Source organism: Pseudomyrmex gracilis, unplaced genomic scaffold (genome assembly GCF_002006095.1).
Source record: "Pseudomyrmex gracilis isolate BER0280 unplaced genomic scaffold, ASM200609v1 scaffold_28, whole genome shotgun sequence".
Lineage (NCBI taxonomy): Eukaryota > Metazoa > Arthropoda > Insecta > Hymenoptera > Formicidae > Pseudomyrmex > Pseudomyrmex gracilis.
Genome location: NW_018020612.1, coordinates 916,387 through 940,565, shown reverse-complemented (window position 1 = coordinate 940,565; position 24,179 = coordinate 916,387). Strand labels below are relative to the sequence as shown.

Sequence of the window (24,179 nt, the reverse complement as noted above, 5' to 3'; positions counted from 1 at the left end):
GACCAATCGCATTCGAACAATTTGTCTGATCGACCAATGCTAGTTGGTCAATATGTATACGCCTTTACGGGATCTAAAGTTACTAGGGCTACGTTCACAATATTCACTGCCAGTGCTAGAAATCTATAGCACATGTGACGTGAAGTATAGATTTTTACTACTGGAACGCGTACTTCGAAACGTAGCCTAGATGTTTGTAACATGGGACTTAAATGTTGTACACAGAAGTCACGTGGACATTGATACTGGTCGATCAAAAACTATCATTTGCGTTTCAAGATACGAACCGGCTGATGAGTGATTGTAAACAACAATTTATTAATTATCTTTGTAAAGTTCAATTCTAATAAGTAAGTATATTGAACGATATTACTAATCACTTAAGTACGCGCATTCTGTTGTGCGTAGTTGCGTATTTTTATAATAGATTTGTCCAGAGAAATGGCTCTCTACACCGCACATGACTTAAGCAAGAAACAACGAACGCGAGATATAAAAATACAAGAAAATGTCACGTTTTGTCAAATGGGCCTTTCGCAAAAGATCTCGGATGGGTTGATCACTGCTGGATTTCAGCTACCATCTCCCATACAGTTAAAAGCTATTCCCCTGGGCCGTATTGGGTTTGGTATTCACATTTATATATAATACAACACGTTTAACGAACTTGCTGTTATAAAGACTTTGTTTTAAGATGAAATCGTAACAATATTTACAAACACCAAAATTATTTTAATGATTTTCAGATTTAATAGTACGTGCCAAATCAGGAACTGGAAAGACTGTGGTATTTGGTATAATAGCACTTGAAATGATAAACACTCATATATCATCTCCACAAGTGTTAATAATAGCACCTACTAGAGAGATTGCTATTCAAATATCTGAGGTTATTAAGACAATAGGTTCAAAAATAGAAGGTATATTCAGTCAATAAATGGTTGTTTTACATATGTCAGATATATTAGTATTTATTTTGGTTAATATATACAATCTTTATTACTTTAGGATTGAAAGTTGAATATTTTGTTGGTGGAATATCAGTAGAAGAGGACAAGAGAAAGTTGAATGCATGTCATATAGCTGTTGGTGCTCCGGGCAGAATTAGGCATTTAATTGAAAAAAGATTTCTCAAAGTTTCGACAGTCAGATTATTCGTTCTTGATGAAGCGGATAAGTTAATGGAAATAAATTTTCAGAGAGATATTAAGTTAGTGTGTACAGTCAATACTGAAAGTTAATCTGTCACATTTTTTTTGTCAGTAATTTGACTTTACATCTGAACTGTATCGAGTTAATAATTTGTTTTGTTTTTAAATTGTAGTTTTATATTTTCTAAACTACCAACCAATAAACAAATTATAGCCTCAAGCGCTACTTATCCAGGAGATTTGGAAACATTTTTAAAAACATACATGTCCTCACCAGTGTTAACATCGCCCGATCTTGATGGACCGATCTTGTTAGGGATCAAACAATTTGTAATTGTTGTTTCTGAACATCCTAATGCCATGAAACAGGTTCTTATTTTTAGAAAAGAAACTAGATTTTAATTAATAAATGGATTATTTGTATTAATCTATGTTTGAATCTATTTTTAGGTAAAAATAAAGATGGATGAGCTGGTGAAAATATTTACTAATATTGCATTTAAACAGTGCTTGGTCTTTTCAAATTATCAGTCACGGTATATAATTCTTTTAATTTATTAGTTTTTACTTTTGAGTGATTCAATACTATTCTCATTCTTAAAATTTCGTTGTATTGCAGAGCTCAGTCAGTAAGCAATAACATTAACTCTATGGGATTTTCATCTTCATACATTTCTGCACATCAAGACATGAATAAACGATTGGAAGCAATTGAGAAATTGAGGAACTTCGAATGTAGAATTATGCTGACCACAGACTTGACCGCAAGGGGTATAGATGTAGAAAATATCAACATGGTCGTGAACTTAGATTTACCTATAGATGCGACGACATATCTACATAGAATCGGCAGAGCCGGACGCTATGGTTCTCATGGGGTCTCTTTTACTATTGTTTCCAAAAGGGAACTGTCATTGTTCAAACAATTGTTAACTTCAATTGGTGGACCAAACTTTTATGTATTCAAACTCAATAATTACGAAAGTGATGTTTGGGCTAACGATACTGAGATGTTTGAAAAAGTTTATTCGAGAGATACGTCCGAGACAAGCAACAATAACAAGCTTTCGGATATCGATAAAACGGTTCTTGAATCTAAACACGGCGCACCTATGACAATACCTGTTTCAGAATTAATCAGTGATACAGTATCCGATAATAATATTGCCGAAGCTTCCATTGCAAAACATAACGTGTGTCACTGCGTGAGCGAAAGCGCGTCATCATCAGAAAGTAACGTAACCAATAACATCACGAGTAATAGCGAATGCGCGAATATGTTGCCAAAGGCTTTGATAAGCAATCGCACGTCATCATTGAGGAATATGAATTTTACTATCATGGAAAATGACTCATCATCAGACAGTATGACTCACATAAGGAATAACAAGAAAGATAGAAAAATAACTAATGTAGATAAAAAGATAAAGATTAGTTCGTTACTTGAATGTTTTGTTAAAGAAAAAATTAGAAACAAATCTGCTGATACTTGCGAGAGAGATAAAAACATACCTACAGACTTGTCCGAAGCTACTTCCACTAATCGTACGGATGAGTCTTTCCCTATGAAAAAATTGAATGAAGATATTACGTTCGATGTGGATCTCTCGTGTATAAACGATCGTAAACTGTCAAATGTCGAAATAGAAAATATTATTCAATGCGTAAAGGCGCCTTTGCTCGGTGAAAAAGAAGAAAGTAATGTATCAACTTCTGTGCCAGAGTTTGTTAGTGCGAGTGACAACTCGAAACTTATTGTACAAACACCGTCTGAAGATGTAATATGCAGTTTGGAATTGTCTATGGAAAAATTGGACTCCAAAGATAATAAAATGTCGAAGGAATTAAACGATTACTTAGTAATGTACGCCAAGGAAATGAAGGAAATTGGCAATGACTCTCATACAAATGATGAAGAATCTTTGCTGAAAATAGCTTCCAATTGGAAAGAACAACTTGATCTTGAAATCAGCTTATTAGATGACACGAGCATGACCGAGTCCGTTCATAAATTAGCGTACGAAGAATATTTTTCTGCCTTGAAAACTTTCCTCGATATACAAAAACGGGCTTTCTTATGTATTTTTCCGCAACTTCGCAGCGACGAGGAAGTGCAAAAAACTTATACGTATTCGGCGTGCAATTCGGATAACAACCTGTTAGACATGTACAGGGAAATAGAAGACTTCAAGAGTCGCTTCTCTAAGATGGGAACCAAATTTAACGCGTACTTTCCGTATCCTATAAGTATCGACGAGCGTATGCCCAATTTAATGATGTCGAATTCCGAGATCGAGGAATACCGCAAAGCTCTGCAGCATTTGAGCACGTATCAGGATCCTAGCGAGAAATTACGGGAAATTATAGATTACATAGCATTTTTGAGTGAAAGCGAAAGACGCGATTTAATTCAGAAGATAAAAGATGAAAAGTTGTCTTTTTCGAATATGAAGGCACTTCTTATTGAGGAAGCAACGAAAAGGAACCGTAAGAACAAATTAACGGATGCTGTGCCGGAAACACATATAGCCGATGAAAAGAATTCAAAAAAGGACGAAGTAAGCGAGATTTCTTCCGATGAAATTACAGTCTATCAAGACAAGATAGAAAATACGAACTGCAACACTCCTGATCTCAATACAATCTTAATTGAAAATCAAAATAATGAAAACCTTTTAAACAAAGAAGATTCAAACAGTATTAAAAAGGTTTACGCGAATAGACAAGAGGACGAAGGAGATGATGAACATATAAGTACGCCGAGCGAGTCGTCCTTTGTATTTCCCGAAATGGAGAATATTATAAACCCGATTGCTAATAAAACTATATTTAACAATCAGCAAGAGGTAACGTCTAGAAATAGCTGCAGAAAGGATAACAAAAAAAATGCATTTTTCAAAATAGAAGTTCCAACTAGTTTTAAACCTGTACAGACAAATAACGTTGTTTACAACAGTATGGAGGAGTGGCATAGGAAATATAGTAAACCTGTGAAATCTCTTAAAAACAATTCGAAATCCAAAGCCACTGCAAATAACTCAACTACATCTGCAAAATACTCGAGAGCACAATCAGACGTACGTGTAACCGCAAATACGAAGAGAAGCGCTCCGATAACTTCAACAGTGCCAAGCTCTTCTTTACAAACTTCACACAATTTAAGCTACTATTCGATCACAGAAGAGGGAGCGTGCCCATCTAGTCAGATTGATGATTATTTTAATCAGAACTCGTACATGCCTACTTGGATCCAAGTTTCATCCGCAAATGAAAGCGAAACGTCACAGTCCAATCGTACATCGCAACATACGGCACCCAAAACCAAACGTCGTTCTAAAACTTCAAAAGTTCCGAGGATAGACGAGAGCGAAACGGATAAAGTTCACGAGGCGGATATTGAGAAATTTCTATCGTCTTTGAGAACTCAAACAGAGCGGTTGCATCTTCAGATCTATCAGTCACAAATGTTTGAGAATTGGCCTCGGTACAGTTAGTGATTATCTTGTTGGAACTACGAAATTTGCGCACGGATGAAGGATCGCATTTTTGTTGGACTTTTCTCACGATGTGTTTATGATTAAAGCGGGGCAACAACAAAATGACATGTGAATCAATCGATAGTGAAAGGTCGCACATTACCGATACTTAACGCATCGACGAGACATAACTGTGTGCCGTAGGTGACCTTTTCCTACCGATTCGACGCTACCTGCAGTTATGTAATTGGATTGCTCTTTCGCGATCGAATCTTGTATAATTTTTTTCATCAATCACCTAATATTAAATAGTTAACATATATTAAATTATAACAATAATAATTTTGTAAGCCAAGTAATAAATAATAAGCAGAAATATAACTTGACTCTTTGAGTCTTATATGTATTTTTTAAATGTTATTTAATAATAATTTAGTAATTACGCAAAAAACATTTTTAGGGAAATTGATAAATTATGACATTTGGGAAGAATATGTAAGTATAAAAATTTTATTTTTTGATTGCATACATTTGAGTCGACCGTTGCCTCATTGAAAATCGACTCGACTTCAAGCGAGTCTACGGCTTGTGACCCGCTACGGGGAAAATTAAAATTGATTCAAGCCAAGTTATCGAATGATACTTGACGATATATTCGTCCGCCGTTTGCCGGCTGCGAGTTAGAGAGATCAAGTTTCCGAGGCGTCCTTGTCCTCGGAGGGAACCCAGGCTAAAATACGAGAGAGAGAAAAAGAGAGAAAAAAAAACGAGAACCACCTTACGAAACTCGTCTCGTGAGAAATTCGGCGTAAACCCCTATGCGATGCCCTTGTCCCTTTTATTCGTGAAATGATCGTTCGAGGCGCGCGCCTAAAAGGACAAACTTCAGTCGATGACCACGTGCTTACGCGTGAAGCAGTGCGTCGCGTGCTTGCGATTCCGAGTGTCCATTTTATTTTATTTTATTGCGTCTCGCGGAGCTAATTATCGCGGTCGCGTCTCGTCGGTTCGGCGCGATCTTATAGGTACGCGTTGTATAATATAATTTCGCGATCAAATACTTTGCCGTATACATCTGCGAAACATGTCGTTCGTACGCAAGTACTTCAAGAGAACGCCAATCTATGTGGTTGAGGATCACGATGAGGTGAGCATATTCGAACGCGCGGCGCACCGAACCGGACACGATGTGTTCGCTATGTCACTGTTGTCCCACTAGATGTCGCGACGATAGAGGCACAGCGCGCGCTTTGAAATACTGATCTCTACATGCTTATCATTGTTTTTTATTAAAACCATGGTGTAAGAATATTTTTGTTTTAAGAAAATCAAAAAATCTTTAGAACATTTTCCGATAGTTTTGAGACATTCTGCGCGCGATGCAAGTGCTGATGCTTACTGTATTCTCAGGTATTGCCGTTCATATATCGGTGTGTGGGATCGAAGCATCTGCCGTTCGAAGGCAACACCTTCATACATCTGGATTCGCATCCTGATATGTTGATACCCAAAGATATGCCCGCCGACACGGTTTGGGATAAGAATAAATTGTTCAGGTAGAAAAAAAATGCTTTCTCATATACTTTTGCATTTCATACGTATATTTAATTTCATCGCAAAATGTTACACTGAATGTCTTTTTAGTGAGATCAGCATCGAAAATTGGATTTTACCGGCAGCGTACGCGGGTCATTTGAAAAATCTGATCTGGGTGAAACCACCGTGGGCTAATCAGATGACCGACGGTATGCTGACGTTTCTTATCGGCAAGCACAAAGAGACCGGCTTGATAAGGTAGGTACGTAATTCGATGTAGTTTTCTGACTTTTGCTGCGTAAATTCGCCAACTTGTTCTTCGTGTGTTTTTCACTGTATGAAAATGTAATGGCGTATTGTGTTTCACTGAAGATATAACACAGTATGTACTTAAAACACAATACAGTGGAAGGAGAGAAGCTTGGTGAAATTCTACTTCTTTTTGCATGCTTCGGTCGTGTTCAGATGTTGGTTTTACATATACATATAATATCTCTTTACACATATATATTTTTCCATATATAATGTTATCTGAAAATAAAGCAACAATATATTATCCTAAGCAAGCTCTTCTCAAACGTATATATATCACGTTTCATTGTTGATATTACTATATATATGTATATTAACTTTTCGCGGACAGACATGGGTCTCCTAAACCCACTCAAAAATTGCAATTTAGTATAAAAAGTAGGTTTTTTTAAACGCTTACTTATATCTTTGAAACTAGAAATTTTTTCAAGTTATTTTTTTTATCACGCAGAATCGTTCAAACTTTTGATTCAAAAAAACAAAATTAAAAAAATATTGATTAATTTTTTAAAGCAAAGATATTTTTAAAGTTGCCTAGATCTCACAGTTTCTTCAACTAGTAAATAAATCATTTTTGAGGTCTGTCCACGAAGGGCTAACAGTTTTCGATGAACAAGATATTAGTTCGAAGTTTGCCAGCATCAAGAGACTTTAATTATCAGCCGTGTCATTATATACGGCGAAGACAGAACGTTGTCCAATTATCGTGCGCAGCAATTCAATCCCGTAAAGGTCATTTCACACGAGCCATAGGGAGAGAGTAATACGCGCGCGGCGGCGAAAAGTCACACTCGGGCGAAGGTGTACCGAGGCGGCCGGAAGGTTGACGAGTCGAGGGGGGAACGAATGAGCAGCAGAGGATAAGAAAAAAAAAGGGCGAGTAAAGTAGCAAAAGAGAAGCCGACACGCCGCCACGATGCGATATACGCCACTCGAGAAACCGGCGCTCGTGATTCAGCGGTCCGTCAGGACTTGAGTTATGTTTCTCGAATTACCGTGGGTATGTGTGTGTGTTTCGTGGATCGTGAGCGAGACACGCGGATTGTATCACCGTTATGATCTTCCTTCACTTAATTCTTTACGATCCAAATTAATTTCGACGATCGAAAGCAATACACACAAAACTGTATTTCTTTTTTTACTATATTGCTTTCTTATGTCAATATTATTTATATATAAATGGTCAGTATTATATTATTTATATAAGTTATATATATATTTATATATAACTGTTCAGGCTTTTTTAACTAAACTCGAATCGTTAATTAAATGTAATTACGCATTAATGTTTGAATATTCAGAAAATTGTAGAATTAATTTACGCAGAAAATATGTGCAATTTTAATATCTTCTACACACGCGTTTGATAACTCACAAACTTCGAATGATTTAGGTCAACTTGTTGGAACGTATATTCGACCTGAATTATGCGTCTTCGAAACTTTTCGCGGAATCAGTTAAAAAGAAAAAGAAAAACTATAAATTGTATGTCGCGAAAAGAGGCTAATGGTCTTATGCGGCGATGTGTAATAACGGGAGTTCGGAGACAGCGCTCGTAATATCAAATTAATGAGCGCGCCGGCTCGTTATATTGAATTACGTACGAAAAAAAATTTCTCAATTATTGATAATTGCACTGTCATACCGAGCCTTAGCGCCGTCGTGCGTACACCTTCTCGGCAATGCGCGCGACACTGCGTGCGCGATAAGATCGGGAGGGCGTGCGATCGTGCGGCTGCTTTTTCGTCGAAGTTATTCATACGTAATTGCCTGTACCCACGCAGGTGCCTGGTTCCGCATCATTCGATTCCCATCGATGTGTTCGTCCCATTCGCAAGCGACATAAAACTTCCTTCGCCCGTGCGTTGCGTGCAAGCTGCACACCTTCCACCTCTTCTTAACGGATCGCTTAACATGGGAGGGCACGTGATACACCTCTTATTCCCGCTAATTGCCGTTAATTTCGTCATAACTTTGTATTCGAAGTGAAAATGTACTTGTACTATGTACTAATTGAAATCAAGATGCGATCTCAATAAAAAAATCTCTTTCTATCTATTCACTCTCGGTAAATTTTTAAATTTTTATGTTGAAACTTGCGCTCGATTGAGGAAGTTCTGATAATTTCATGTACATATATGTTAACATTCGGTATTTTTCGCACTCGACAATCCCCCGAAGTATATTTCGAGCACTTCAATCCGAGATGCCGCCCCCCGTCTTCGTTCTCATTGAACTTTTTTCTCCTGTGTCAAAGAGAGGGATCTAAGAAGGCCAGTTGTGTGGCGGATTGCGACAATGGACAATGGCGCAATAATCTACAATAGAGATCCGCTTGGCGATTCCGCGCCGAATGAATAGGGCCCGTAGGACAATCATCTCGTAAACTCGGTTTCCTTGTGTGCCCTTCTCATCCACATCGTGGATTGTTCTTTTTGTGCTCTGTTTCACGTTTCGTGACACTCAGCACGGACGGCACCGTTGAATCGACGTCTGGATTTCACGTGTGCAAAATAGTTTTATCTGGCGGTGTGTAAAATATAGCGCGGAATTGTTAATACGGTATTCGATCCGTGTAATACCTATAGATACTTCCTTGTAGGTTTTTTTTCTGTTCGATCGGCAGAAAATCGCGCTTGATGCAATTTTACATTTCGTACATTTTGCAACTTCCTGACAACGAGTAAAACAAAAGTTAATTGCAGATTAATCGACAAATTATTCATTGAAGTTTTAGAGTTTCTTATATTTTACGATGTAATAAAGTAAAGTTTTTATCTTTCTTTAGAACAGATAATATATGTGTTTTTTCTCGATTGGCAACACGTGCTTTGACACGCGCCGAGATAATAACGCGCACAAAATTTCAAATTCAGATCCGACAGCAAATTAGCCGACATTCTATTTGTCGATCTTTTTTGCGGTTGTCTCGCGCGTCGTCTTTCTCCTGTCGCTTTAACTGACTCCTCCACCTTTTCTCCTCATCAATCTCGTCCGTTCCTATTGATCCGAATGTGCATGCCCGTCGGCTCGGACGCCAATACTTCTTCGTTATCTCGAAAAGTGTTCCGCGGCCTGATCGCTACAGGGAGCAACATTATCGAGCAGATCGAACGGAGCAGTGCTTTTTTCCTCATCGCGACGATATATTGGAATAAATAAAAGAATCTAAGCGCGTTACGTAAAACGGTTAATTTCAGCGAAGGTTGATGAAAATTAACATAAATCCTTCACGTGGCGCGCGGAGGCGTGATCATTGCCGATCGAAGCTCGATAATGCGTATGTATATATGTGTGTGGGAGGGTAAGAGAGAGAGAGAGGAGAGGAGGGAAGGCTTACGAAGATTACATTAATCTGCATCCTCACGTGTGTCGCGCGGGCGCTGTATTCGTTGCACGAGGTCGCGGCATTCCTAGGCGAGCGTTGCGAACCGTCCAATCCCGGTAGCCTCGATTTCAGTTACACCCAATAGTCGGCGATGGTACACTTTTCAGGAAGAGGTGGCCCAACAGGAATCAGAGTAGGAGGACAGAGAGCGCGCTCGTAGTGGGAGAAATCGTAGCGGATGGCGAATGCAATCGTCAGCCATCGCGCCTTCTTTTCAAAGGAGAAGGGGATTAAAATAATAGTGCTGCTCGCGCATATATATGCGACAGTGATGTCAACATTCGTAAAAGGTAGCAATTAGTTTCATTAAGTAAAAGAAAAAACACACAAGTTTTCCAATCTCATTTCTTATCTTGCATCCTCATTTTCTTTTTTTTTTTGATACAAAGAGATAATTAAGAAGATATAGAGAATATTTGAAATGTCGTGTATTTTATTTTTTTATATTTTTTAAATTCTATCTTGAGTTTTTATATACTGTAGTATTTGGTTTGTATTTTAATAAGTGATCGCATTTGCAAAATTGAACTCTGAAAACAATTCGGTTCGTTTTATTAGCGCAAAAATAAAAATAATTCTGTTCTGCAACGGCAACGGAAAAAAGTTTGGATTTGCGCGAGCAGACAAGCGCGCTGAAGGATAATAAGGAGATTTAGAACGAAGTGACGACAAGACAAGTCGGGTCAGGGCCGGAAAGGGTAACGGGCAAAAGTGGCACGGCGAGCCTCAAGTCGCAGGAGCGTGGGTGCCGTCTGACATATCACGATCGTCGCCAGGTTGCTCCACATATATCGGCGGGTACTTGGGCCAAGAGGGAACAAAAGAAGCCGCCACTCGTGTAAACCAATCGCGAGCTGGTCAGCGCACGACCTCAGAAATTAGCATCGATCCCGCAAAGATCGAGTCCTCAATCTCTTGATCCTCGTGCTCTCTCTTTCTCTCTCTCTCTCTCTCTCTCTTTCCTTTTTCCTTTATTCATCTTTTTCTCTTTGTCTCTTTTCGCCGATTGATTCGTTAAGGCTATTCCTCAGTGGACCGTTAGATATGCATTGGGATAACATTTCTCAATTGCTTTGACCACTCCGCCAACCGGTTACGTAAACCGTACAGAGTGCATCGAGTGCACTAATTAGTGGATTTTATTATCTGTAGTACGCGTGAAACGTATGCAAATCTTATAGATATTCTATCGCCGGGGAAAATGTTGATTTTTTATTCTTCACATAAAGTTATTTTCTCTTACGAGAGACCATTGAGATTACATTATCAGTGAGCTATTCACAAGTTGTTTGCTGTATCAATAATAGTGTTCACTTGTTATTTGAATTAATTATTATCTTGTTACACACCGAATGTAGAATCTCTCTCTTCAACGACGTTTTGAAAAATCCCATATCTTTCGTCCCGCGCTCTACACGTCGCTAAATTACGGTGCATTGCGGTCTTTTCTAAAGCTGCATTATAAAAATCGTGAAATATGAACCGGTTAGTCGGCCTCTCGCTGCGATTCGTCGAGGGGCTCGCGCGCGCGCGCGCGCGCACTTAAATATGTCACGCAACAACGGGTTTTACTACTTGATTTTAAGCGAGATTGTTTTGTCACAGGCAACAGCCTTGCAAGGCTGCTGATATCGCGCGCGCGTGCGTTGCCGGGTCCAACCACTTTGCCCACACAGGCAAACACAGGGAGAGGCTATTTTAGCAGACCGCAGAAAAATCTTTCCGGCACTAGAGAACCGCGAGGCCAGAGCGCGAGAATGCGCGGCATTCGATGGCAGAGCGTATATACATCAAGTTTTAAGAAGCCGAGCGCGCGGACAGCTTCCATTTTTGCTCGCCTTACCCAGCTGCGCTGAAAATTATCGCTTTTATCCACACTCACGTGTCCCATACCTGAACGATCAGGGCACTTAAATACCGCAATCGCATATCCGGTTCTATTATTTCATCAATGAGGCTTTGCAATAAAATGCAGTCGCCGCCGACCGTAGTTGTCGGAATGCAGTTGTCGGATTTTCTCTTTCGCGAAAAAATTGGCGTATATCGCGCAATAAATAATCCCTGAACTCCGTCATCCGACCTGACAACCACACAGGAGAGCTTTTCACGTTATCTTCATTTAAATGAGCGAAGAAACTATATATTATTTAATTTAAAATATTTTTTTGTGAAACGTTTGCAATATATCGGATATATCGAATAACAGTTGGCGCAAATGTCAACGTTGCGAATTGCAAGTTTTGACGAAAAAAGAAAAATCTTTTATTCCGCTCTGCTAGTTGCCCGGGCGAATTTGCCGCTCGCAGCTGCAGAATTGTAAAACTCGCTTCATATTTTTACTTCTCGCAAGTGCCTCCACATGAAACACGCAGCGTCATACATATGTACGCGCATCCGTTTCTAGATATATATATATATTTACATGTCCACCGTATAACTTCGTCGTCGCGGATATGATACATCGCATGTATCATATCCGTGACGACGAAGTTATATGGTGGATTATCTGACTGTGCAGTACCTAAGTATGTGTGTGCGTTTCAGCGTATACGAAGGCGAATACGCGCCGGGTTTTGATCTCACCGCGGCGATTTGTACCTGCGATTCACGCGCAAGAAGAACGTGCACCATCTCGTTACGCAGAGAGAGGAAGACGAGAGGGAAAGAAAGAGAGAGAGAGAGAGAGAAAACGATAGAGAGAATGTGCGGAGACTTTTCTCGCGGTGGCGTTCCGCCTCTTTTTACTTGCGTTTGCGGTGCACACGGCGACGAGAGAAGTCGCGAGAAATCTCTCAGCAACCGTCTTTCAGCCGTTGACAAATAGTCGAGAGAATGTGCGACGAGTCGTCTTTTCTACACGCGCGTATACGCACACGTAGCGTGCGATACGTACGCTCGTATATCTCTACTCGCGTCGCATTTTCGCGCGCGCGCTGCGCGACGGCGCCGCCGCTCTCCTTCGCTCGCGCGATTTCTTTTTTCGCCCTCGTACGTACGTTACGACGTGCATAATTGCCGGTGGGTGTCCCGCGCGTGAAGCGCAGCTGCGCGCATGCACATTCAGACGTCCGTCACGCGGGGACGTTCGTGCGTAGGCAGCCGATGCCACGGCGGCGCGAGATAAGATCGGCCCTGAGGCGCGATGATCGTACTTTTGGATCGGTTCTGATGATATTCTGAGCGAACCAGGGATAAATATGTAGTTGTGCCTTCTCGCAATATCGTTCGGCTTATTCTCGCGCGCATCCGCAACACGCGCCTGTATAATATGCTTTTTTTCCGTTATGAATCAGCTTATTATCTTCTTTTCGCCATCGTACGCTTATATGCGATTACAAACATCGCGATCGTATATTTTCATTTTATGTGTATTATATGTTTAATTGACTGTATATCATTTGCTTGCGCTCGCATATCTGACTTTATCAATTTTGTTTCGCGATGATTTTTTTCGCTTATCCTGTTTTAAACAATCGTACGTTTATTTCTTGCAACAATGAGACAATTATTAAAGCTTAATTCTTTTGTTTATCTACATAAACACAACTCTCTTTGTATTAGAAAAAGTTGAAAAAAAGCGTACATGTATTTAAGGGATCAATTATAATACGTGCTGTAAGTTTGGAATTTAATTTGGAAACATTCTGTCGCAATTTTGTCAGTGATTAGCACGTGTACTTTGCGCGAAAAACGCAATTATGTAGATTTCTTTCTTGCCCAATGTAGAGAGAACTTTATTTCATTACGGTACGAGGGTAAGAAAAGTGATAATAGATTGCCGGTTTATATTCGGTGCTTGTTATTTTTCTCAATAATCTCGTAATTTCAGAGACGCGTAATTTTTCACGACATTTAACGAGAAACCGCATACTAGTCTTCTGTTCCAAGATTTATTTTGCTCGGACGGTCGCTTTTTCTGCTCACCAAAGTACGCATATGGCATTCCCTCTTGTGTGCGAAATCGGAGGTGAAATTTTTTCGAGAACACACAAGTCACGCGCAAATTATACGAACAGTTAGCAAGGTTATTTATTTTCTTAATGCAGAAATTTAAGTAGTAAAATTGGTTCGTTAAAAGCGCACTATATTTCTTTACAAGTTTTTAAATTAGAGAGTCAAACTTTTTTCCCAAACAGTCACTTGTTAGCGCAAATGTTAATTATCACTAATGGCGATAATTAACATTTGCGTACACATATTTCGCAAACACGAGTGGAGATCGCGTTTGAAACGCGCGCGCGCTTATATAAATTTATGGCAACCATATAAAATGAATAATATAATAATAATTTAGTTGCGCTCTGAAGTTAAGCACTTCTCTGTGCTTTTACTTCAATAAGAGAACCACACAATTCATTATAGCTCCCGCGTGAAAGCCTAGCGCCGTATAATCGGCGATTTTCATTTCTACCGCGAACGCCGCTCGTAAATACTCCTTCGCTTTGTACAATTATTATTTGCTCGCACCTACAGATATATACGGCGCGTGACGGCGCGGAATTAGTTCTACGAGCATGCGCGTTTTACTATGATCTCCACTTCTGTTTGCGAAATATACGAGCTACTATTAATAATAATTACGGTGCCACGCTACGTCATGTAGAATGTATGATGCCGCTATTAGCGGCTGACAGGTCGGCTGACGGCTCCGCAACCGCGGCTTGTGCATAATTTCCTGTAACTCAAAACAGCGTTTATAACAACGAGTAAAGTGACACCGGTACGTCTTCACTCTATCCTTCCGCGACGGAATTTACTCCATCATATCACCTCGCGCAGCTGACGCGTTCGGCTCGCAAGAAGTTAATGAAGGGATGCTGCATTCACATTCCGTCGCTCGACGCAAAAAGAGACGGACGATTATGTCTGTCGAAAGTCATTTCCTGGAAACGACTGCCATATTACAATCATCGCGAGGACGCCGAACGCACATCTAACTGAAAATGAATTGTCATATTCAATTAGCTTCGTGTGTTCTGTACGTCGCGATCTATAATCTTCATTGCGCGCAATCACCGTCGGTGAACTTTCAACGATCGTACAACAAAGTAGACAGAAACGCGAGTAATTTCTGCGATAAGCGATTTGTTCTCTTTCGACGCGTTTTTTCTCGCCGGGAAATTTCCGCGAAGTGATTTCTTTTTTTCTCAAACGAACTGAAAAATCGTGTCAGAAATTCTTTGGTGAAGAGAGAATGACGCAATATTATTATACACTCGTGTTGTTATTATGCGCGGGATGCGCGCACTTTTTTAAACGAAGCTGGACAGCGGTACACTGAATAAATAAATGCATCCTTGGTGGAAGCGAGCGATGACACACGGTGTCGAGAGAAAATCTCGTTCATATGCACGTGGGCGAGGCGACAATATGTGTCTGTTGAAGCTGGCACGGTAAGACGAATCGGCGAGACTTTGACAAACAATCCGCCTTATCTCGTAGGCGGATGCGCGATCGTTGCTTACTTAGGTTGGCTTAGCGGATAATACATATACACACACACACACACACACGTATGCACACTCCGCGCTACATCTCGGCGCGAGCGTATCGGCGAGAAAAGGGACGAGATGCTCAAGGAAGACTCGGCGTCTCTGCGGTGGTTAGCACCGGGACGCTAAACCGTCCGTGACACGAGTATTCGATTAACCTCTTGAACCGAGTTTCGCGGGAATAAATTATTCTTTGCTTACCGATTCCGTGCCTTCTGCGTGTTGCCATTCTTCTCTCGACGGTGTATACCGGCGGTAATAAGGTACACGGGAAATTTGTCACTGTCGTTGTACTATCAGAGAACAGTAGACTAAATCACACCGGGTGAACAGTTCCCTTCTTGTTGCCGTTGCGGTTTTCGAGCATAATTCTCTCTCTCTCTTTCTCTGCCTCTCTCCGGAGGCAGATCTTGGAAATATTCAAGAATATATGAGATCCCTCTTCCTCCTTCTCTCCCTCTCTCTCTTCTGAATCTCCTCTTCTGCTTATCGAATCATTTTCCTTTTACGCTCGAGTTGTATATTTCTCTGTCCGTATAGATTTACATCAAGTCTTCGTGTTTTTTTTTTTTTTTTTTTGTTGTTTTTTATCGATATTACTTCATCTCGAGAGAAATCGCGAACGCAAACTTCTTGAATTGCAGAATAATCAAAACTCGTTTCTTGTCTCGCGCGTCTTCTTTCGCGATGTGATGATTGCAGCCTCCTCCAATTATCCCGATATTTACATGATTCCCCGAGGACAAGATCGTCAACTGTTCATCATGTACGAGAACAAAAATGCGCGTTGCTCTAGCATTGCAGCGAGGCATCGCGATACTTTGTCATTAACTTTTTTTTTCTCTCTACTGTGGCAACGGAGCGAATGCCTTTTCCCCGACATGACGAATGGCGACGGAGATCGTTTGAATACGCGGATTCGAGCGCATTAGCCTTTTCTGCTGTGGCAGAGAGCAGATGCTCTTTTTCCGCTCGCGAAATCACCGTCGTTGTCGACGCGATTACACGATCGAACGTAAGATCGGCACAGGCCACTCTTCGAACGGACAATGACGGTGACGAATTGAGTCTCTGCCTTTTGCGGAGTGTTCGCGCTATTTATCGCGGTCGCCTTTCAAGCACGCGATATAGCCCCGGGCATGGCGTGCAATTAATTAAGGAAAATTCGCGATCGTAATTGATCGCCAACTTGTTTTGTCTAGCGCACGCGCTCGAGTTTCTCCATAAACGCGCGTAATATTGCTTGCGTTAAAGTTCCGGGAAAGCGCGATATCAGTGCACGAGCACAGTGAATTGAATATGCACAATTATATGAGTGTGTAACATACATACATACACTACACACACACGTTATTGATAAATCACGCTACAATAAATTTTGCGCTTAGAAAAAAGCAAGTAATTCTGTTAAGAAAATGTATACAATGTTATTATTACGCTGCCTTCACTCTGCTGTAGAAGAAATATAAAAAAGTGAGACAAATGTAAACAATGTTAATGAGGGAATAACGAGATGTAATCACGCGGAAACATTACGTGTATTTTTATTTAATCAAACATGTGTATAATTAAAACGGATAAACACGCGTTGTCCCAAATAGCAAGATTACAGGTGACGTTATCGTGTAAATAATAATGCTATTTATGAGACACATTTCTGCTAACCAGCGCAGATGATACCGATCAAGTGTAATTAAACATTCATGGCATCGCCATCGGCAGACGACACTTTCGAATTTTGGTGAAAGCAACTGTTGTCGCAGATTCTTATCAAATTGCGATATCGTTGAAGAAAAAAACCGGGTCACATATGCAATGTTAATCTCGAAGATCGGTTCAAACGATTCGAACGCAAAAACCAAACGTTAACCACCACTTCCTGTGTATTGCAGTTTTGAGAACGCGTCGCGTAACAGTCTTGAAAGAAAAAAACAAATTTATTCCACTTTTGCGAAACTATTTAACTCTCTCGATATAATTTCCGATCCGACTGTTAAGTCGTATTTAAAATCGTCCACATTACAGACTATGTAAACATCATATTCAATGTGTAGCGCACATTTTCAATTATCTATAAAAAAATTAATTGTAAAAACTTATCGCCGTCACGGATACGTGATATCACAAAATCGTACGCAAGCGTGATGCATGCAAACATTTTAATTATCGTCGTACGGTAAGATGCACGCTATAACGCGAAGAGACACGCGGCGTGTACGTGTCGCTGAGAAAATTATCTTCTTCGCTTTGTCGCTTGAAAAAAAAAAAAAAATTACCTCTTGTGTGATCACGCCGCGCGTTGGTTTATTTGTACAAACGCGACCTTGTTTCACTGTTCGTTTTTGATTCGAGTGTTAACTGCGTTGTCAACTGCTAAAATTACAAGTACTTTCTACAAAACAAAATAAATGTGCATTAGCGCGACATTAATTTCTAGAAAAAAAAAGAGAAACGCTCGAGACAATATCTCTGTCAGCAGATCGAAGTTAGGTTTCCAACTAAATAGAAACAGCTATTTGTTATTTGGGAACAAAGGTTACGTTTATCTGTCGACAATGGTTGTGGGTGCGCTTCCAATGCGCTATCGGAGTACAATGCACGGACTCGGCTTTTAATGTCAGAAGGGCGAGCGATGCATAATTTATTGAAGTCGGCTTCACACGCCGCCGCCGCAGCTTCTAGCGCGATGTTTAGGACAATCCTCGCATTTGAGAGTCGATAGATCAATCGACTGCGGCTGAACTTTACGTTTTGTTTGCTTATAATAATCTTTTCATGCGAGAAAGGACGAAAGATAAATTGAATTATCCACGTAAACGGTTGAGTAACATTTGATTACCACTATGTGGCACAAAATGTGTCGAACAAAATGAAAATATAAATAACAAAGAACTAATGTCAGTAATTATTCTTGTTCAAAACTCTTTCTCGCTCTTTCCCTCTCTCGTTCTTCATTTTTATGTGTGTGTGTGTGTGTGTGTGTGTGCGCGCGCAAATTAATTAAGGTGGCCACAATTATGTGCAATGAAAAGGAATGTTTCAATTGCCTCGTTTTTAAGAATACTGTCGGGCACGTTCTTTAATCGCAATTAAAGCGACTGCGAAAGTAATTAAGACTGCCGCTAGCAAGTGCAGAAATGAAGAAATGGTCCGTGTCGCGGTAAAACAAAAAATAAAAGAGAAATGAATAAGACGGTTAGCTGTAAGAAAATTCTGCAATTAAGGCGTCTCGATCTTTTTATGTTTTTATATCGCTTTTGATGTTTTTATATCCCCGTCTGTTATTCTTGAGATGAAACATAGAGAATGACACTCTCTCACACCCTCAAATGTTTCGCTGATCCCTAATTAAACGATAAACGGTACGTGGTAACATTGTTGTGACCGGAAGTATCGTGGATCGGATGAATGCGACGCTCGCATTTTTTATTTCACCTGTGCACCGGATACGGCGTCGGTATATCGACTAGCAGAGTCCATCGTATACATATCAGAATTATGGCTTCCTCTCACTTTTTTCAGACTAAACGCGTGTTTCTGCTTGCAATCTATTTCCACGTATATCCCGCCGCATTAGCTTCCGGTCTTTATGTTTCGAGTGGCGCATCGCCCGAGGATGAGATTTCACATCTTTTTTTTCTTCGATACAAAGTTGCACGAACTATGTAATACACAATCATTTCGCGCGCTCTCAAATTACACACGCGATTGCTGTGTAACGTGGAAAACTTGTAACAAAAAACACACACACACACGGTTATCGCTCGTAACAAGTACAAAATTTCTAGTTCGCACGTTCAGTTTTTGCTCAAAATTATACTTTGCCATAATATATACGACCGACATTATTACCGATTTTACGAAACCCGATACACGGATACAGTGTTATTACATGCACCGCGCGTCATTTCTCCCAATGACGTCCGTTCGCTAACCAACACGCTAACATTTAACCTAACACGGATTATGTTATAAGCTGCAGTGTCGACAAAAAAATAAATCTGGTATGAGATCTTCGCAGACGATAAACGCGTCTGGGATTTATTACCGCGTATAAAATACAAGATTAATTGTGATGATACTTTTTTTTCGTAAATCCTCGCTCGCCGGGGACTTACGGTGCACCGGCCACCTTTTCGCGCTCTATTCGGCGTCCGCACACACAAGGTGGAAACGCCGCGGCGCGCCGAGACTCGGGCGAGGCCGCGCCGTTCCTTGTTTCGGTCCGATGACCGTAGTTGCGGCATCGAAGACGATAAGACACACTCCAAGATCTTCGATTATGATGTCCTTTACGTCGTCGCACACCTGCCTGACAGCTCTCTATTTTCTGATATATCGGTTAATCGCATCAACATCGTCGTCGCATCACCGGAGATCGTTAAATACTGTATGTTAAAACTTCGAGGAAAAAAAGAGTGATAAAAATACGCGGTTGCTTTGCGGAACGTTCGAGAAACGCGCGAGCGACGAGAATTTTAATTATTTTTATGCGGGATACGCAACACACGCGCGCACAATTATCTTATTAAATTAATCGAATAGGTTCGCAGAGTTTATAGAGTTATTTTTATCTTTAGAGTTATTTATACATCTTTCTTCGCTCACGAATTCGCCAATTACACCAGCCGAAAACAGAAAAAGAAAAATCAAAGATGATTAGGAAGATATGTTTTTGTTTTTTATTGAATGTACACACGAATGTCCGCGATTGGAAGTGTCAAAGATCGTAATTAAAAAAAAAAGTAACAAAAAAGAACGTAAGATTGTGACGCGATTTCTTGAGAACGAAACGTAGATGGTGTTAAAAGCCAAAAAATTTACGATAATAAGTGCTCGGTGCTATTTTATCGCTATATTATAGATTATGTCGTGTCACACCGTTACTACCGAGAGAGCTTATAATTTAAAAAACATGGCAGATTTCAAACATCGTAGAACCGCTCTAATTAGGTACGACGGTGTGTGCTTACTGCATTAAATGTTAAAAAAATCGGTTTTCGTGTCTGTTTTACGACGTGTAAGAGATGCTGGTGTTATAACTTTTTATTAGCTTATACGGGGGATAAAATTCTAAAATCGCGTTTGCAAACGACGACGCGACGTAACGCCAAGAGAACAGACAACACTTAACTTCCTCGTTAATCACACCGGCTGTGTCGCGTACGCCGCTGTTATCTTCTATCTCATGCAATCTCGAAGAAAATATACGTAACGTGTCGTGTTATAAATTTAACTCTTCTCCGGGTAATATGTGGGCATCGCTTGCAGTTTTTTTTCTTTTTAAATTATTGCTCAATTCTGATATCGATCAACGTGATTGATAAACAGATCTCTGCTGTGATATCGCGAAATAAAAACAAAACAAAACATGTGGTTGTTTACAGTGAATGATTGTAACTACTAGCACGAGGAGAGGAAGAAAGTTCTCTTCGGGAAATAATAATTTATCGAAAAAAACGCCAGTGGTTCTAATATTCTGTAATAGATATCCTCTAGTTTGATTGGAGGAAAGAGGGGGAGAGAGAGAGAGTACACTATCTTGACGGTTGGTTGCTAGTTACAACTCTAAACGCCGGTGTTTTCTACGCTCCTCGCGCAACTTCGGTCGGCGGATGCGCACTATTAGAGGCTTGGCGCGCCGTTTTACTGCGCTGTAAATGCAGGTATATAGAAGACGCGACTTTTAAATTCACTTACACCGCGCTGGCCGCGCGGTGGAATTAAAAGCTTTATTGCGCCTGACCGGTTTTCTGTCTCACTGGTTATCTTTACCTTTCGTTTCACGGCGAAAGCGGGAAAAATCACATGTGCAATCGCAGTCGCGAGAAAGTCGAAACGGGAAAGAAATACGCACGTATTAGTCGCTAAGTGTAAGATACATGTCACTTGACACAAAAATGCATTTGTTATAACATTTGTGAAAACGAGACTAATTTTTAATTTTCCGAGTTTTAGTTGAAAAAGAGAATGACCAGATTGATTGTTAGATATATTATTTTGCAAAAGCATGTTTGCGTTAATTTATATTTTTAAAGATGGTTAAATTGTTATTCGGACGCGAAATAAAAATGCATTTTCAAAATTCAAGTAGTCAATCACGTTCATCGATTTCGCAGAACTACGTTAATTATACGCGAAGACGACGCGCGGTAGTCGAACATTTTTATGCATTCGTGAAGAAGTCCCGTTACGTACCGCAAAAGCTTTTTGCGCGCTCGCTAAAACCGTTAATAATGCATGCGTTTCATCAGCGGGTTCGCGTAGACATATAAACATATTCCGCGCGGTCACTTTTCTCTGAACACATTTTACCATAAACTTCTCATTTTAATGGATGCGTTGATTTAATTTGCACGGAAGTGCGACAGAGATATCCCGTCGCGTCCCATTTACGAGAGACAGTTTACGAAACGCGCGCACGTGGATCGCGCGACGATACGGCGTTATAATCGCGAAGCAAGTTCGGGAGGTTCGTGGGACGAGCGGTATTTGCGAGCGCGCGGACACGCGCATAGAGCGCAGAAGAAAGAAATCGCAGCGCACGTTTGCGGATCTCTTCATTTGCCTACGCCGGCGCTCCATATAGGCGACAATGGGGCTCCGACGACGAGAACAATGGCGAGAACGAATGTACCGCGCGCGTTACGTAAGAGCACCGCGAATTTTGCAATTGGTGTTACGTATGTACACATTGTACGTGTATTAAGAGAGAGAGGTAGAGAGATTCGTGGGTGGAGTCATGACGGAGATGTGTTGTCCGCTTCATGAGAAAATAGCAGATTCGTATCGCGACGGCGGTTTTCTGTCCCGCGTTATTCTTGTCCGCGGTTATTTTACCGTTCTCGTGAAATTTTACGACGTACTACGAGCGGCGTCTTTCGAGAGAGAAAATGCATCGCTTCTGATCTCTCACCCACACGACTCGGTTTTTGACGCTGACATGTGTGGGTCCGTTGATGTTTCAACGACACTAATTATTAGAAGACACGTAAGCGACGCATATTACTGTAAGCGTTTTAATACTTTATACTCGGTTTATTTTTATTTGATTCTACTTGAGGGTTTTGTGTTAAATTATACGACGTAACGATGAGTTAACTAGTGTGTTATCTAACAAGAAGAAGATTAAACGCGAAGTTATAGAAGCACATCTTATACAATGCAGATTGTCGTGGCGAGTCCTTGTTTGAATACATTGTCAGTTCGATATCATTTCCTGCGTTGGATCGAAAGTCGAAGCAGGTGTAATCATCGAACGTCGCAATCAGGCGAAAAATCAACAAAACCAACTCGATCTTGCGAAATGCGCAAACTCTTCTAGTCGATTGCGTTTTACGACTTAGCTTACGAGTGCTGCACAACCCCCGAGTTGTAATCCCGTTTCACATGTTCCGTCCGATGTCAGTAATCTTCACATCGACGATAGACGGATAGACGAGACGATTATCACGCTATAAGGAGAAGTAGTAACAGGGTCGTAACGTCGGTAGGAACAACAGGAAGTCGTATGAAATAAGTCCGGCTGCGCCGTAAGATGTGAAATTCTTGACGTAGGTAGGTAAATGATGACGCTCGTTGCAGCACACGTATCGATAACTCGAGTCACGAATAGGCCCGCGCGCACGAGTAGGTTTAGTATAAGAAGCTTTATTATACATTCTAACCTTTTTTTCTTCTTCTCTCTCTCTTCGGTCTTACGTAAAAATGTTCAATTATGAAAATGGCGTGCGCGCACATGGTTGATAATTATATGCCGGCGTTCACGGCGACGGAGGTGTTATCGTTCGGAGGACAGCGCAGGAGGATAAACACGGAGAAAACATTAGTCGTAGAATTTTTAATGCGCCGTTACAAGAGTACGACTTAATGCGACAACCGTGTTACGTCCCTCTCTCGATATAACGTTTCTTCCGCAATTAATTACATAGAACTGCTTATCTATTTTAAATGCGAAACAGTAAAACCCGTGTAAGAATAAAATGACGGTAATTGAAATTTGTCTGAAAATTCTAATACAAAAAAAAAAAAAAGAAAAGAAAATAAGATCGAGAATGATATATCGATATGTGTTTGATATGATTATAAATATCCGTTCATGGAAAAAAAAGATTTACTGGAATAGAGAAGAAATTAGTTATTATATGCAGATTTTTGTTTTACCAATAAAACGTTTTGTTGTGTCAACAAAATGCTTTGTTGGTGAAACAAACATGTAATCTCATTTTGGCGATCGATAAATCATCACTGAATCGGAAAATCACTCCCTGCCTCTTCCGCAAGGAGAAATAATGACTGATAACTCGCTCGCGCGTATCAAATAAATTTGAGCGCATTGCTGCGATTGTTCGTGGAAGAGTTTTTTTTCTCGTGCGGCTCGACGCTGACAATGTGTTGTTGTCGAACATCAGACATTACACTCAATCTACTATCGGTTGTTTGTTACGTTTTATCATGTTAAATAGCCGAGATAGATAAAATATCAATCGCGAACTCGCTTCGAGATGAGCTCATATTAACAGGATTTATCGAGCAATTACAATGACAAATGATAAATGGTAATAATAGGTATGCCGATGCGTATTACGATAGTTGTTGATGATAAAATTGATAATTATGTTTTTTTAATAATCAGACAGCGATTATCATACATGAATAATTGTCAGCTTATGAAGTAATACGTTTACTCTCGCGTGAATGTATTAATTGCAAGTAGTATAATGTTTATGAAGGTAATTATTGCGGTGAAGCACTGATATACATGTTTGTAAAAACCTTGTTTTTTAACAATCAGATCATAGTAATTATCGTACATAAATAATTG

At 40.3% G+C, this 24,179-nt stretch overlaps 2 protein-coding genes across 5 annotated transcripts in view; both read left to right on the top strand.

Moving 5' to 3' along the window:
* Positions 1–233: 233 nt before the first annotated feature.
* LOC109852373 lies at positions 234–4,975 on the top strand. 4 transcript variants are annotated; one of them, XM_020423473.1, is made up of 7 exons: positions 234–350; positions 438–628; positions 747–920; positions 1,009–1,210; positions 1,325–1,520; positions 1,602–1,687; positions 1,771–4,975. In XM_020423473.1, exons 2-7 carry the CDS (start codon positions 442–444, stop codon positions 4,643–4,645), a joined length of 3,720 nt encoding a protein of 1,239 aa, XP_020279062.1. In that variant the 5' UTR covers positions 234–350; positions 438–441; the 3' UTR covers positions 4,646–4,975. The 4 variants fall into 4 exon arrangements, with proteins under 4 accessions (XP_020279062.1, XP_020279063.1, XP_020279064.1 ...); XM_020423474.1 differs by having other exon boundaries at positions 428–628; XM_020423475.1 differs by having other exon boundaries at positions 250–303; positions 386–628.
* Positions 4,976–5,359: 384 nt separating this feature from the next.
* LOC109852344 (UPF0489 protein C5orf22 homolog) overlaps positions 5,360–24,179 on the top strand; it is a 434,876-nt gene continuing 416,056 nt past the window's right edge. The window contains exons 1-3 of the mRNA XM_020423423.1: positions 5,360–5,774; positions 6,038–6,183; positions 6,272–6,421. Of these exons, the coding sequence (XP_020279012.1) occupies positions 5,712–5,774; positions 6,038–6,183; positions 6,272–6,421 (359 nt within the window). The 5' untranslated portion in view covers positions 5,360–5,711. The remainder of the gene's footprint in view (positions 5,775–6,037; positions 6,184–6,271; positions 6,422–24,179) is intronic.

Coding starts and splice junctions, on each gene's coding strand:
- LOC109852373 (XM_020423473.1), top strand. CDS start 442: ATGGCTCTCTACACCGCACATGACTTAAGCAAGAAACAACGAACGCGA. Junction 629..746: donor CCTGGGCCGTATTGGGTTTG/GTATTCACATTT, acceptor AATGATTTTCAG/ATTTAATAGTACGTGCCAAA. Junction 1,521..1,601: donor ATCCTAATGCCATGAAACAG/GTTCTTATTTTT, acceptor ATCTATTTTTAG/GTAAAAATAAAGATGGATGA.